This window comes from Polypterus senegalus, chromosome 1, assembly GCF_016835505.1.
Source record: "Polypterus senegalus isolate Bchr_013 chromosome 1, ASM1683550v1, whole genome shotgun sequence".
In the NCBI taxonomy this organism is placed as follows: Eukaryota; Metazoa; Chordata; class Cladistia; order Polypteriformes; family Polypteridae; genus Polypterus; species Polypterus senegalus.
Window position 1 is genome coordinate 306,019,623 of NC_053154.1, and position 14,468 is coordinate 306,034,090.

The 14,468-nt window shown below is 38.6% G+C and overlaps 1 protein-coding gene across 1 annotated transcript in view; it reads right to left on the bottom strand.

Moving 5' to 3' along the window:
* Positions 1 to 433: 433 nt before the first annotated feature.
* dnajc12 (DnaJ (Hsp40) homolog, subfamily C, member 12) overlaps positions 434 to 14,468 on the bottom strand; it is a 60,675-nt gene continuing 46,640 nt past the window's right edge. Inside the window, exons 4-5 of the mRNA XM_039735088.1 lie at positions 12,602 to 12,797; positions 434 to 1,945 (exon numbers count right to left, since the gene is read on the bottom strand). Coding sequence (XP_039591022.1) covers positions 1,860 to 1,945; positions 12,602 to 12,797 — 282 coding nt within the window. The 3' untranslated portion in view covers positions 434 to 1,859. The remainder of the gene's footprint in view (positions 1,946 to 12,601; positions 12,798 to 14,468) is intronic.

Here is a 14,468-nt window from a genome sequence, read left to right on the forward strand (position 1 = left end):
ATTTCCACGTTCCTTCTTTTCACACATATTTTGAAAAACTATAATAAGATGTATTGTATATAATAATTATATAATAGTAATAAGCTCTTATTTAAGATTTTTATAAATACATCATTTTCTCTTGTATTGCATGCTCAATGTCAATGACATCATATAACACAAAAGTGGAATGATTAATAAAATACACACAAAAAAGTACCTTGTACCTTAATGCAAAATTAATTGCAGTGATCATTCTGAACGTTTCAATATGCATATGGATGGATTGATATACAGATTGATCAATAACACACTAGGTACATTGTCCCATTAAGTATAGGATAATCCAAATCTGATTGTATATTATATTGTAGAATACTTTCCTATGGCATCTTGCACATCATAAGATGCCCTGCAGCAGCAAGCACAGTCAGGTAAAGCTAGAGGACAGTCCTTCTGTTCACTTTGCTTTATTCTGTAATATGTACGCTGAACATATCAGCAAATACCTTTAATGATATCGGATATCATCCAACATTTATAATACAATACTGCAGATTTATGTATTCTTAAAAGGAAGTCTAGAGGATAAACAATATGCTCTGTCTAACTAAGTCACATTCCCTGTGTAATCCCTCCATTCATTCATTATCAAACCCACTTAATCCAGCTCAAGATCACGTATCACGGATCACGCATTGGGTGAAGGACTGTAAGAAATTCATATAATCAGCTTTGAAAATGTGTGCCATCTAAGTCATTAAGCTGTTGCCACTCCCCTGTATAGTCCCTGCTAGGGAGCCTTGAGAGAAAATTCTGTCCCATCCAAAGCTCAGGGCAGCTGCAGCCCAATTGAATGAAGCCTTTCCTACCCGAAGAACCCAGCAGCTCATTTGAAAATGGGGACATGGGTAGAATGCTCTTGCTGTTACTTTTACTATACATCTTACTTCACCACAACCTCACGAGAATCCTATAATACATCTACACACAAAGACGAGGCTCCTAGGAAGTTAAAGGCTGCTACGGTTAATACAGGAAATACCTGAAGATACCTGTATGTGTACATTTACTGCACATGAAGAAAACCTATCATTGTCTCTGACAAGCTTCTGATAGCATGCATAAAATATGAACACATATATTACAATGACTGGATCTTTTAGGAGTGTGGGTCAATGAAGTCTACAAACCCCCCAAATTAGCAACAAACTCCTAAATAGGGAAAGAGATGGCTCTCAAACCAAGATCTGGAAAAAAAACTGCCCTCATACATTGACACAGGACACGGTAGTTTCAAAAGGAAGACCGGGGTAGCCGAATACATTTGGGTTTAAATAATCGAGTACCTTTTGCTTGTGTGATATAAAACAAAAGACTAAACATGGAGTGTTTATAGCATACCTGGGCCATGGTTTGACAACTGTCACCCTTAAACCTGTGACAGAACCTTAGGGATGTGAAGTTATTTGAATAATCTTTATTTGTAAAGCATCACTCTGGTGGATTTTTGGTTCTTCACTATGGATGTTACTCTCAACAGTGAGGACCCACCAAATATGCCTATGGTGCTGCTGCAGGCTGAGGAATTAAATACAATAAAATACATCTTTGGCCTAATAATCTAGAAGAATAGACAGTATCTGAACAGACACAAAACACTACAAACAATACTCTTGTGTATGTAGATAGAAATGAACATCTAGACATAAATGTCTAGCACTCCACACGCATTAAGACACAACACAAGCTAAGAGAAGCTGAGCTGCGAGGTCAGAAGATAAAGATGTTATGAAGAAATGCAACATATATAGCACTGGGACAAGTACACAAGAGGCTGACATTAAGATGTTTCCTTCAGCAAAGGATGGGGTCCCATATCAGATTTCATAATTTCGGAATTTCCTCAGGAGTTCAGAAGGGGTGTCAGCTGACCATCGGAAACGCAAATGCCAGTAGTTCTCATCTGCAAAGAAACATTAAATTGCAAGTTAATAGCCAACCTTTTCAAAGGTCAATCAATATATATATTCTTACATGAATCCATCACTTTTTGAAATGAGGCTAACGTAATGTATGGCTTCTGGGAGTTGGCATCCAACTCAGCAGCAGGGCCAGCCCTGGATTGGATAGCAAACCTGCATTCACGTTTATTGAGGAGAGCTAATTAACCTAAAACATCCTGCTTTGTGGTGAAACTGGAATTGCTTGAGAAAAGCCATGCAAAGAGAAGACAGAGACTGAGATTTTAACAGAGCTGTCTATTAATCACTGCACTACAGTACATGCTACCCTAACAATCACACACTACAACTAAACCAGATATAACATAAAAGTCACTATATAAAAACTGATTGATTTACATTTCAAATAAAAAGTATTCACCCCCCCCCTTTTGGAAATGTAACATTTTATTTTTATAGAACATTGGATTACTGTGAATTTTATTTGGCTTTTTTGACACTGATCAACAGAAATAGACTCTTTTAATGTCAATGCCTATATTTATTAAGTGGCTCAAAATGAATCCTAGGAACTGCACTGAAAGTCTGACTAGGGTAAGAATTTATCCTGCCTCAGAGTAGGACATGAGAAGTTGTTATGTAGTGTTTTACTCCCACACTCCCAGCAAGGGGGAGGAAGCTACATTTAAGAATGAATGACATCATGATATAATGGCATTCCCTGGCCAGAAATTTGCACTCATAATGTTTTGTAGTTTCTTGATACAAATGCTAACACTTCACCACAAAGATAATAATAATTATTATTATAATAATATGCAAGGTAGATGAAAAAGAAGAAAACATAATCAGGTAGGATATTGTGCTAAGATGCATGTAATTGCCAGCAACTCACAACAACATTAAGAAGAATACTGTAACGAACAACAAGGCAGAAAGACAAAGATGAGCATAAAGAATGAGAGTAAAGCCCAATAATGGGCACACTTATTTGGCAATGAATGATCCACAGCTGCCAGAGGAATCACATTCCTGCTGCTATGGTCATTTATCAAACACCCTGGGAGTCTGCCTGCCTTCCTGAACCTTCCTAGGCTTGTTAAGTCTAACACAAATGTTTCAGGGTAATGTGGAGCTCACAGGGATGTGCAGTCAGGGGAGGCAGGTGAGGCAGAGCCTCACTGCCATCATGAAAAGTAAGAAACTAATAATCTATATATATAATTCACTAAGGCAAGACGACCATGGAAAGCACGCCGGAAGGGGCGTGGATTCACTAAGCCGACAAGTTAGACACCTATGGCGCACGCAGGAAGGAGCCACGGCCACCAACTCCAAGACCATTGGATACGACGACAACTCGCAGAGCCACGCCCACCAACTCAGAAGCGACGACACAGAAAAAATGGCGTCATTTATATTCATCTGTGGTAGAGGCAACATGCAGCTCCTACCCACGCTGACTGTTAATAGAGGCATGTTTCTCGCGGAGGTGAATCGCCATATGCAGCGTGTAAAACGGTTTGCGAGGGGTATCCCATGGGATCCTTAAAACATTCCTTTACAACTGAGGTTAAAACACAATAAAGTAAGTAGTCTTTAAAAAACGGGTTTTCGGTTACGATGCACGACCGCGTACACCCTGGTAAACTGTTTTACACTCTACATACAGCAATTCGCATCCGCGACAAACATGCGTCTTCTTAGATGCTACTGCACTTTGTACACACCCCCCTCCCACCTCGCTACTACTGTGGTCAGGTGTCTTGGTGGATTATATATAGAAAGGCAGCCAAAACCGCACAGAGCAATGAAAAGTCTACGTGAGTCACAGGTGCATCTGGACTGTACAAAGACAACAACGACTCGAGTGACGAGTTGAAGGTGGGCACATGAGCAAGCAGTGCATACTGAACGAGAAATCAGCAGACTAGCATGACGGAGGGAGCAGAGTGGTAGTCCTTCTCCTCTCCTCCCGTTCCACCCTGAGCGCCGCACGGACGATTGTGTGTTGATTCGTTCCGTGCATTGGTTAAAACCCAATGAAGGAAGCAGTCTTTAAAAACCAATAAGCCCTGTGCCTCTGTTTCATTACCGTCTCACCTGCTTCACCAATGCAGGCCCCACAACAGGGCAGCCAACCGGGTAACCAAAGTCTTTGGGTTCAGGGAGGAGTATGGTTACAAAGCTGAAACTTAAAGGAATTGACGGAAGTGCACCACCAGGTGTGAAGCCTTTCGCTTCATTTGACTCAACACAGGAAACCTCACCCGGCCCGGACACGGAGAGGATTGACAGATTGATAGCTCTTTCTCGATTCTGTGGGTGGTGGTGCATGGCAGTTCTTAGTTGGTGGAGCGATTTGGCTGGTTATTTCCAAACAACGAGACTCCCACCTGCCAAATAGTTACACGACCCAACAGCAGTCGGCGTCCAAATTCTTAGATGGACAAGTGGCTTTCAGCCACGTGAGATTGAGCATTAACAGGTCTGTGATGCACTTGTATGTCCGGTACTGCACGCGCGCTACACTGAATGGATCAACGTGTGTCTACCCGGCGCGGGGAGCCGTGCGTAAGCCGTTGAACCCCATTCGTGATGAAGACCGTGGCTTGCAATTGTTCCCCACGAACGAGAAATTCCCAGTACGTGCGGGTCATACGCCGCACTGATTACGCCCCTACTCTTTGTAACCCCCCATATGGTCTGGTGACTTGGTGGATTATATATAAAAAAGCAGCCGGAACCGCAAAGAACAATGAAAAATCAACGTGGAAACCGACTGAGGCGGTGTTTGGAAAATTAACAGTCAATGTGACTCACAGGTACGTGTGGACTGTACACAGACGAAAGCGACTCAGGTAGGGAGTTGGGGGCGGGCACATAAGCGGGCAGTGCGTACTGAATGAGGAGAAGGCTTTGGAAGGAGAAGGCACGACGGCGCTCCTCCGGTTTTCAGTCACGGACAATTGTAAGTTGGTTCGTAGCGTGCATTGTTGCAATGTTACTTTTCTTGGTGGTTTATTAAATTACGGATTTTTCAAATGTTTATTTTTTCCTCTGTGCTTAAAAATCATTTAAACAGCGGCCTGATTATGCGGCGTATGCTATGCCGCGGGTTGGCTAGTGATAACATAAAATAAATGTGTCCCACTGGTCTGTGCTAGAAATTTATTTTCTATATGATTCCAATAATTGCAATCATTTTTATAGTCAAAATCGCTGAATTGGCGCATTTCCTGTTCAAATAAAGGGGAGAAACGCGAGGTGTGGCAGCGACAAGCCTCACCTCATCTCAGACTGCTGTATCCCTCACACACGGGGTTAATGCATGCGATTGGCGAGTGCCTGTTGCTGTCTCTCTGTATGTTGCCAATATAATGTTTGCAGACACGTCTATTATACACCCTGACTTTCCACAGTCTGGCTAATATCTTTAATGATGTGTGTGACATATTTAGGCTCGCTGATCGGACAGAAAACCGCAAGGAAAAGGCACAAGGTGAGGCAGACGGTACCGTGCCACACTGAGTGGGGCGCATGTGAGCCAAACAGGTGCTCATTGCTGCTGTTCTACTATGCAGAGGTGCCAATAAGTTAACGATATCAGAAAGTCAAGTGCATTGCAGTGGTATGTTTATTTTTATTTTTTGATCTGACCGACTGCCAAAATGGAACATTAAGATTTTTAAAACTAAAGCAAAATAAGGAGGACTTTTACAAGAAAGTGACAGAGATTTTTGTGGAGAAGGATAGGCACTTGGACATGATTTACAAATAAAGGTAAGACCATAAACGGTTTTTAATTTTATAAAAAAATGGGATTGGACTAAGAAAAAAACAATCCAATATTTAAAAAGTAAATTTTGAACTTAAATAAAATATTATTTTGTTTTTCTTGTTATTCTTTTGTTGAACTGTCTGTATTAAAATTGATTAAAGCATCAGAATTAAAAGCTTTTAAAAACAACTAAATATTTCAATTAAGGTTGAAAATGAAATCTGTTTTTTTATACAACACTATACTTTCATTTGTATTGAATGAGTATGAATTGTGGAATTGCAACGGCAAATTTAGAACACACGGAGGGTGAGGAGCAAATGCTCTCTGCTCTTTCTCCCCGCTATAAATGTAACGTTCTTTCTTATCCAAATATGCACCTTACCTATGTGTGTATAAAGAATGCTGATGAGATATGAAACATAACCAGTAGTCAATGTGCAGGCTGCCAGTTGAATAGTGAATAAGCTATTCTTTTGGGTTCATATATTTGTAAATCTGACTCTGAAGGAGTCAGTGCCTCACCATCGATGACCCTCACCACACGTCACTGGGAGCTCAGTGTGTCTGTGTGACATTTCGCTGTTAATCACCTATGCATTCCCACTTATCCTCAAGGTAATGAAGTAAAAGTAGGACCAAATCTGAGTTTTTTAAGCCATTTTGGATCATTTTCCCACTCCAAGATGCTTAACAAATACAGGCACAGATCTCTGCAACATGGTCTAAATTAATTACAAATGCAAAACACAAAATAATCGATCACATAAGTGGGACCAGTTGACGAAAGAAAAAAAAAAAACAAAACAAAAACAGCAGCATTCCAAATGAAAATAAACCTCGGAATGGGGGGTGTCCAAAAGACAATGTCAGACGCAGTCACAATCCTGGAGACCTCAGCTAATTGTCCACAGACCTCTTCCTGAGTATTCTACAGTACAGTCTGTACTGAGCACTCTAATCTGATAACATATTCTTTCCATCAATGTTAAAACAAATCAAATCAAAAAAATAATTGTGCACAAAAATTAAACTTTCAGTGACCTTATCAAATTCAGAAGGAGAGGAAGAAGCAAAAAAAGAACATGATAATGATGATCCACATAGTAGCACAGCGGTCAGCATTCCTGCCTCACAGATCTTGGGTAATTGGGTTAGACTCTGTGCCTGATCATTGTCTGCAAGAGTTTTCTCCATATTTGTGTGTGTTAGGACTGTAAATTGGCTGTATGTGAATGATCCTTGTCATTCAACTGGCATCCTGTCCAAGGGTGGCTTCTGCCTTGCACCTAATTCAACCTTAATGACAAAATGATTTTCTTACAAGTGCTGACCCTTACACATTTGAGCTCAACTATGGTAACATGAGTGATCAGCCAGTACAAATTCAATGTAACTTCTTGGAAAGTAAACATTGTCACCTATTACAGCCTCATCTGTTTTCCTTTGGCTAAACTGTTAAAGCTAAAACTAGACATGAAAATAGTGGTCATGTCAAATGACATGAGGATTTTAAAGCAAAGGTCTTTTCAAAGTAAACAAATAAACCTATTCAAAGGTCTGTGTACACTGGTCTTCAGCACAAACAATCTTGCAAACAGAACTGGTAAATCAGATCAGAAGTAGCGTTGTTTATTTTACTGGATAACAAAATTCTGTGCTGTGTTGTTGTTTGGCATGATATGCTGTCTATTTTATTATGTTCTGTGCCTTTTCTATTGTATGGAAACTGGTTTACATTAAGGTACTTCAATAAAGTTTCCACACGTTATTTTCTGACATTTTTTAAAATAATTGATAGACTACATCTTTGTGTAGTCTCCATGCACCTCAGTTTAAATATCCCAGTGGTCTGCAAGCTTCTAGATGTTTGGTTGAATGGGAACCCTTGTGGGCACTGCTTCTTTCACTTTGTCACAACCTGCAAATCTACAGCCTCCCCTAGCTGCAATGCATTTCCTTTGATCGTTACTCTTCTACCCTAGCTTTCTTATATTTCTCGATAGTGCAAAGAATGCAAAACATCACCTCAACAATCTCCTACAAAACGTTCCATCTTTTTTTGCCCTAAATCTTTTTCCATTTGTTATTTACTAATTGTGGCTTTCAATATTTGAAAAAAATAAACCAAAATCTCTAGAAAAAAAATTACAAGTTGAACAAATGGGTTGGATGAGATAATAGTACCCAGACTGCTACTTTGTGCAAGTTCTTTTAGCTTGAATTACACCCTAGAGTCTTGTTTGGATAAATCTGTACCAACTTTGCAAAACGTATCGGGTGGGAAATTTGCCCATTCTCCTTCACAGATCTGTTCAGTCTTCGTCAGACTGTATGGTGACCATTGATGGACTGCCCTCTTCCAGTCATTCCAAAGACTTTCAATGCGATTTATGCAAGGGCTCTAGCTCGGCCACTCAGGAAAATTCAACTTCCTTGCCTTTCATCCACTGTATTGTTGCTTAGGCTTTGGGTCATGTTGAAAGGAGAACCTCATTCTCATTTTCAATGATCTGGATGCAGGTTTTCTTCAAGAATTTGCCTGTGTTTTGCTCCATCTATCTTCCTTTCTATCCTAAAAATAGCCCTGATCCCAGCTGGATAGAAATAAACTCACGACAGTGTGTTGCCACCACTGTACTTTACTATGGGAATGGTGTTCTTTGGATGGTAAGATGTATTTTGTTTTTGCCAGATGTACCATTTTACTAGCCGTAAAGTTTAATTTGGTCAGTTGATCACAATGACCAGATATTGCCATTAACAACTGTAGCTCCTTCAAAGCTAGCACTGTCCTCTGGGTAGTCTCTCTGAACAGTCCCCCTCTTGCTTGGTCATTCAGTTTGGAAGGACGGCCTGATCTAGGCAAAGTCTAGGTGGTGCTATTCACCTTCCATTTCTTAATGATGCCCTTCAAGCTGTTGAAACCTTTTTAAAACCACCTCCTGGCTTATATTCTTTCTGCAACTTCATCTCAAAGTGCATTAGAAAGCACTTTTCTGAGAGTATTCTTTGCTTTGAAATGCACTTACAAGCAGTTGAAACCTCTTCAAACAACTGTGTTTATTTTGAACTCTTCAAAATCACCACAAGTGTTCACAGTTTGTTTTGTGATCTCTAAGGCGATTGGTTATTCTCGAGTAAGCTTACATATCCAATTGTTCACATAGCTAAATAAGGTATTTACTGTTGTACAAGGAGCTTACAGTCACCAGCATCTTACAGGTGCTTAATACGTCTCCTACTGGTGGATAGTGTTGTAACTGTGTTTTGGAACATAAATATTCATTGATCGTAGTGCCTGAGAATGAAAACATTTTATATGTTGATTAGCACAGGAAAATATGAATTTCAAAGTATTCTTGTACGTGACACAAAATGACCATATAATCCTCTAATATTCTTCTCAAAAACTTTAAGATACTGAACACATCTAATTAAATTTGCTTTAATTTTCAGAATGTAATATAACAAAAGACATTAATGTTGAAAGAGGGTGGTGACTTCCTATACCCTTCTGTCACTCTGAGCAATCTGCATAAGTAAGACTGGTCTGACTATTTATAAACAGTTACAGCTTGTAAATACTTACACAATGTAAAGTAGGAATGTGCAATATGTATCGTCTACGATAATATCTTAATTGTTGTTTAAACGATGTGCAGGCTGAAATTATCGAGTATGTTACTCACTTTGTAAAAAACAATCAAAAACATGTCTTGAGCATCTGCACATTCTCGGTCTGACATAAACAAACAGGATAGACTACTGTGCATGCGTTCGTGACCAGTGCACCGCAAGTGAAGCTAGCGTACCTGCCTAAACCTGGGTGAGCAAGCAACACCGGAGATAAACAGCCTCACAATCTACGGTGTTAGATTTAATTGCAAGATGTGGATCATTCTCATTCGCATGGAGATGGTTTGGCTTTGAAAAGACTGACAGCAATCTCAAACTATGTCGGAAATCGTTTATCATTAAAAACAGCTCAATAATTAACTTGTTTCACCACCTCTGATGTGAAACTGATCTAGTACGGAGCACCAAAATTCCACTCGAACAAATGATTTTTATTTTCTTAAGAAGCATATACCTATCTGGCGCCTTTAATTTCGCAAGCCTTCTTGGTTGGGGGTCCTTGATTCCAAAGCACATTTTTTTCTTTCACTATTTAAAACACTCACACAGATTCCCACCTCTTCACCTCGCTCCATTCCATCCCTATGGCTGCAGAAGTTGGGGCAGGTGATGACACAAGGGAGGGAGCAAAACAGAAACATTAAAATATATAAAAAATACACAAACACAGGAATTCAGAGAAGGCACGTTTCTGCGCACTGTCATTGAGAAATAGATCAAGATGATACTTGATGATACCCGAGGTGGACAGTGATGTAAATCCACTTGAGTGGTGGAAATCACAAGAAGTACATTTTCCCCAAATTGGGTAAACTTGCAGAAAAGTTCCTGTGCATCCCTTCCTCAAGCAGCCCGTCTGAGAAAACATTCAGCACCGGAGGAAATGTTGTAACAGGTAGCCATGCTGCTCTGAAGCCAGACTGGTGTGTCTGTCACACAAGTTTCCTCAGTAGAATTTTATAAATTGTTTTATTTTTCCTGGTATCTTTGTGAAGTATTGGACAGAACTTGAAGTTTGTAATTTGTTTAAAAATGCTACAGGTTTGAGTTTTTTGTATCTTTGTGCAATATATGGCACAACTTGTTTACAAATGCTACAGTTTGGATTTTTACATAATAGTATGGTATGTTAGATTTTTGTTCTTGCTTCTATGCTGCACAATCCACCCTACAGCATAGCAGTTTATGTTTATCCAGACTGTAATGTTCCTGCACTGTAGTTCAATTATGATTAGTGTTTTCTGCCCTTTGGATTCATATCTCATTTAAAATGCTGCCATTATAATAGTTTTGTTGGTGTTAGTGCAATTGTTTGTGTAAATCCTGTAGGCCACTTTGAAATGGTTTACTCATACTTGGACCGGTTGATCTCAGTAATACTTTTACTGGTAATTTTAATGATTTGTGTTTTTTTAATTCAGTTTTAAGTAAATACACAAGACCTGTTTTTCTTAACTGTTGTTTCCATTTATCTCATTAGTAAGCAACAATTAATAACCTATTATCAAGATCAAGCTATAGCATGAAGACTTTTTACAAACACGTTTCAAAAGGATGCAAAATATAGTGTAATTATTGTTATCAGTTATTGTCAAAGTCATAGAAAACATTGAGATATAATTTTTTGATAATATCACACACCCCTTATTTATCTATTAACTGAATGTGCAGCCAAATATATTTTAAAAAATGTCATATTTGTGTCACACCTGAGACAAGCTTTCAAATTCATAGTTGGGCTACTAGCCAGCCAAGCAGATTTCATTACACACAAATCGCTGACATTTTGCTAGGATGCCACAGTGGACTACTTTTTGTTGTGAGTTTTACTCACAGATGAGTTATGATCAACTATAATTGAATTCTGATACTCAGATGTTTCATACAAAGCAGTGTTGTAAGATCACTCTGATTGGCACTGTGAAACTGCGAAAACATTACAATACTTTCTTTCTTCTCTATTATGCATGAAGAAAGTTAAATTAGCTAGGGACAAAATCAAACTGTTACTGGCTACCAGTGATATTTTTCTCCATCAATTTTGCCTATTGGCTGTGTCTTTCTAACTACTTTTATTAGTAAATACTAGGGAATTATGATTTGAGTACGTAAAACTAATGCCAAATGGTTCAGTTTCAAAGCATATGAACCACTACAGCTTTAATACTGCATGTATAATATAGTAATAACACATATACATACACATAGGGGATATGCCCACCTCAGCAGTGCCAATTCTCATGTGTTTCTTCATTAAATGTCAAGATACTAGATGCACTATTTTTATGTCTTATGCCATTAGTGCCAGTTCAGTCTTGCAAAAAAACATTTTTCCTAGTTATCTATCAAAAGGACTGAGCTTCACCGCATGAGATGGATTTGGTCTGTCAATATCATTACAGTCTTTGTTGGATCATATAGACTTCATAATATTGTTGGTAAACCAAGGAGCAGCTGGGGGGCTGACCAGCACAGGCAAATGCTTAATGCTTGCAAGTTGTTGGTTTTCTGCTTCTTCTTTCTGAACACTGATGCTTATGGAAATATCTGGTAAAGTGCTAAATAAGAATATTATTAATGTATAGAAAGTGGTAGGAGAAAGTTAAGTGAATGTTAAATTATTTATTTCAAAGCCAATTTATTCATTTTGACATAGCTCATCCCAACAAACAAAAGTTGCAAGACAAAAACTCAATCTATAGGGGTGACAATCCATCGCAGTAAACTAATAGTTCCTACCTGCTAACATTATTGTGCTATTTGGACATTGCATCAATTAGACCTATTCGTTTCTAACACTGCCAGATAGATTTGACTCAGTATTGTATGAGGAACTGTCTTTGTTTTGAATTTTATTCCAGTGAATACTTCTAATAGATAGGACTAGGTGTCACATTCTGCCTAAAGATAATAAATGGTTATCAAAGATGAACACATTAAATTCCCATATTACTGCTGGATTTGTGAAGGCTTAACATGGCTTTAGATTGTGCTACATTTGGGTGTCAAAAAGCCATCCTTGTGCTCCTTAAACAAACAAGTCTTCAAATCAGCTAGCTTGACAGCAGGCTGCAAATCAGCACACAACTTTACTCACTTACCTGATCAGGCTTAGAAGACTGTCCAGATGGTATCAGTCAATGTAAGAGGTAAATGTCAAGCTCTTTGTGAAAGATAATGTGGTTGCATCCAGTGTTTAATTCTATGTTACACCCCATTAATGCCCCTTTGTACTTACTTGGAGAGGATGGAGAATGAGGTGAGTCAGCTTTCTGATTATCAGCCAGTATTTCAGAATCTGGCGTATCAATCTGCTCTGATTTGCTATTACAGCCTTTACTCTCCTCTGTGGAAACATGGCAGCTGTAGTTATGCTGCTCTTCCGGGGCCTCCAACATAGGTTCCTTCTTACTCTTCACAGCCCAGTGCATAGACTAAGAAAGAAAGAAAAAAAGAAAGAAAGAAAGATTGGATTTTAGGGTTATATTGACTGTCTCACTTCGGGTCCATCGCAACAGTAAGCAGTTAAGATTATGAGAACAACAAAATATTTGCAATAATGAGAAAACTAGCCAATGAATACAGTAAAAAGAATGTGAAAATAGCAAATGGCAATAACTAAAAATCAGTAATGGAGAGCATGCTTATGTGTGTACTATAACTGATCACCTACAGTGTTAAGTCTACCTGAGGATCCAAGAAAATCTGGCGAAAGTGAGGAGGAACTACTGTTTTGATCCTTAAGAAAGCAGACACAGAAGGGGGAGTAAAAGTGGCAATAATTAAGGAAACAAAAAACTTAAATGATGACATACACTAATGTCCCTTTAGCCAAAGAAGCTTCTTTAATGTTTGATTGACGGGATGTTTACACTAAGCCCGGTTATGCACATTAAATTTAAAAAAGAAAAATGAGTATAGAACAAATAGCTTGCATAGTATTTGGTGTAAATATGGTTCCTTTCTATGTCTTTTAAGGAGTAACAGTTTAGAAATATTTTATTTTTGCAGCCTGTTCACCATACCAGTGTCCAATTACAGAATGGCAGCAAATAATGCAATACCTCGAATATACCTCAAATTCAGTTCAAAGAATTTGTTTCTAGTGTAAGGAAAAATGAAACAGCAATAATGAAGATGATGAATACCATCAGTATTTTCTAATGTAAATGCCCACGCTGCTCAGGATGCTTGAGGAAAACTCACTGAAAAAACTGCAGTGATACATATTTTTTACTCTGCTTTTATCCCATGAATTTAAGCAAAATCGTGTGCTCCATGGAAATGTGCTAATTAAGAATTTCAGCCACCCAAAATTAACATTTTGTTCCATAATAACAATAGCCGAGATACAATATTAGGACAATTTAATAATAGGACAACTTACTTATAAAATGGTCAATACCCCCATATACACACAACAGAGGGAAGCCAATAGGAGAAGAATAATTGTCTAACAATGATTAAGTGGGGTCCTGACAATTGTATAACCATTTTCAGAACAGCTGGAGACATTTTCCTAGGCATGGCAGTTGGATGTGTTCAGTCTGTCCAAAGATGAGCTACAGATTCTATGAGCTGCTTAACACTAGAATTACCAAAAAAAAAACTGGTAATCCCGGCAAACCTTAAATCTGTTCACACCTCTCCGTCAGCGTCTTTTGTGTTGTAAATGTGTCGATCAACACAAGCAGCAAATTGAATCCAGAGTCCTAAGCAAACCCTGAAATGTGGGATTCCACCAATATAGTCTACGGTCCAACAGCTAAGCCTTTAAGCAGAAAATATGACTGCCTATTACAGACGCAAACAAAATGCATTCTTATTCAAGTGTTATGTACAAAGTGCAGGGAAAAAATAAATTGCTTTGAGGTGATTTATCTCAAACAGTGTACAATGAAAGAAGACAGCTGCATTTCAATGACTGATGAGTCATTTCAAGTGACAAAACAGAGTGCCGGGAGGAATCTCATATTAAAGCACTTTTAGCAACAGTATAAAAGGAAATAAATTCTTTTGTTTTATGCTTTTGCGCTGTACAACATAAATGAACTACTCTTCTTTATTTTTAACAAATGCATTTAGGTCACGTTTGTACTGCAGGA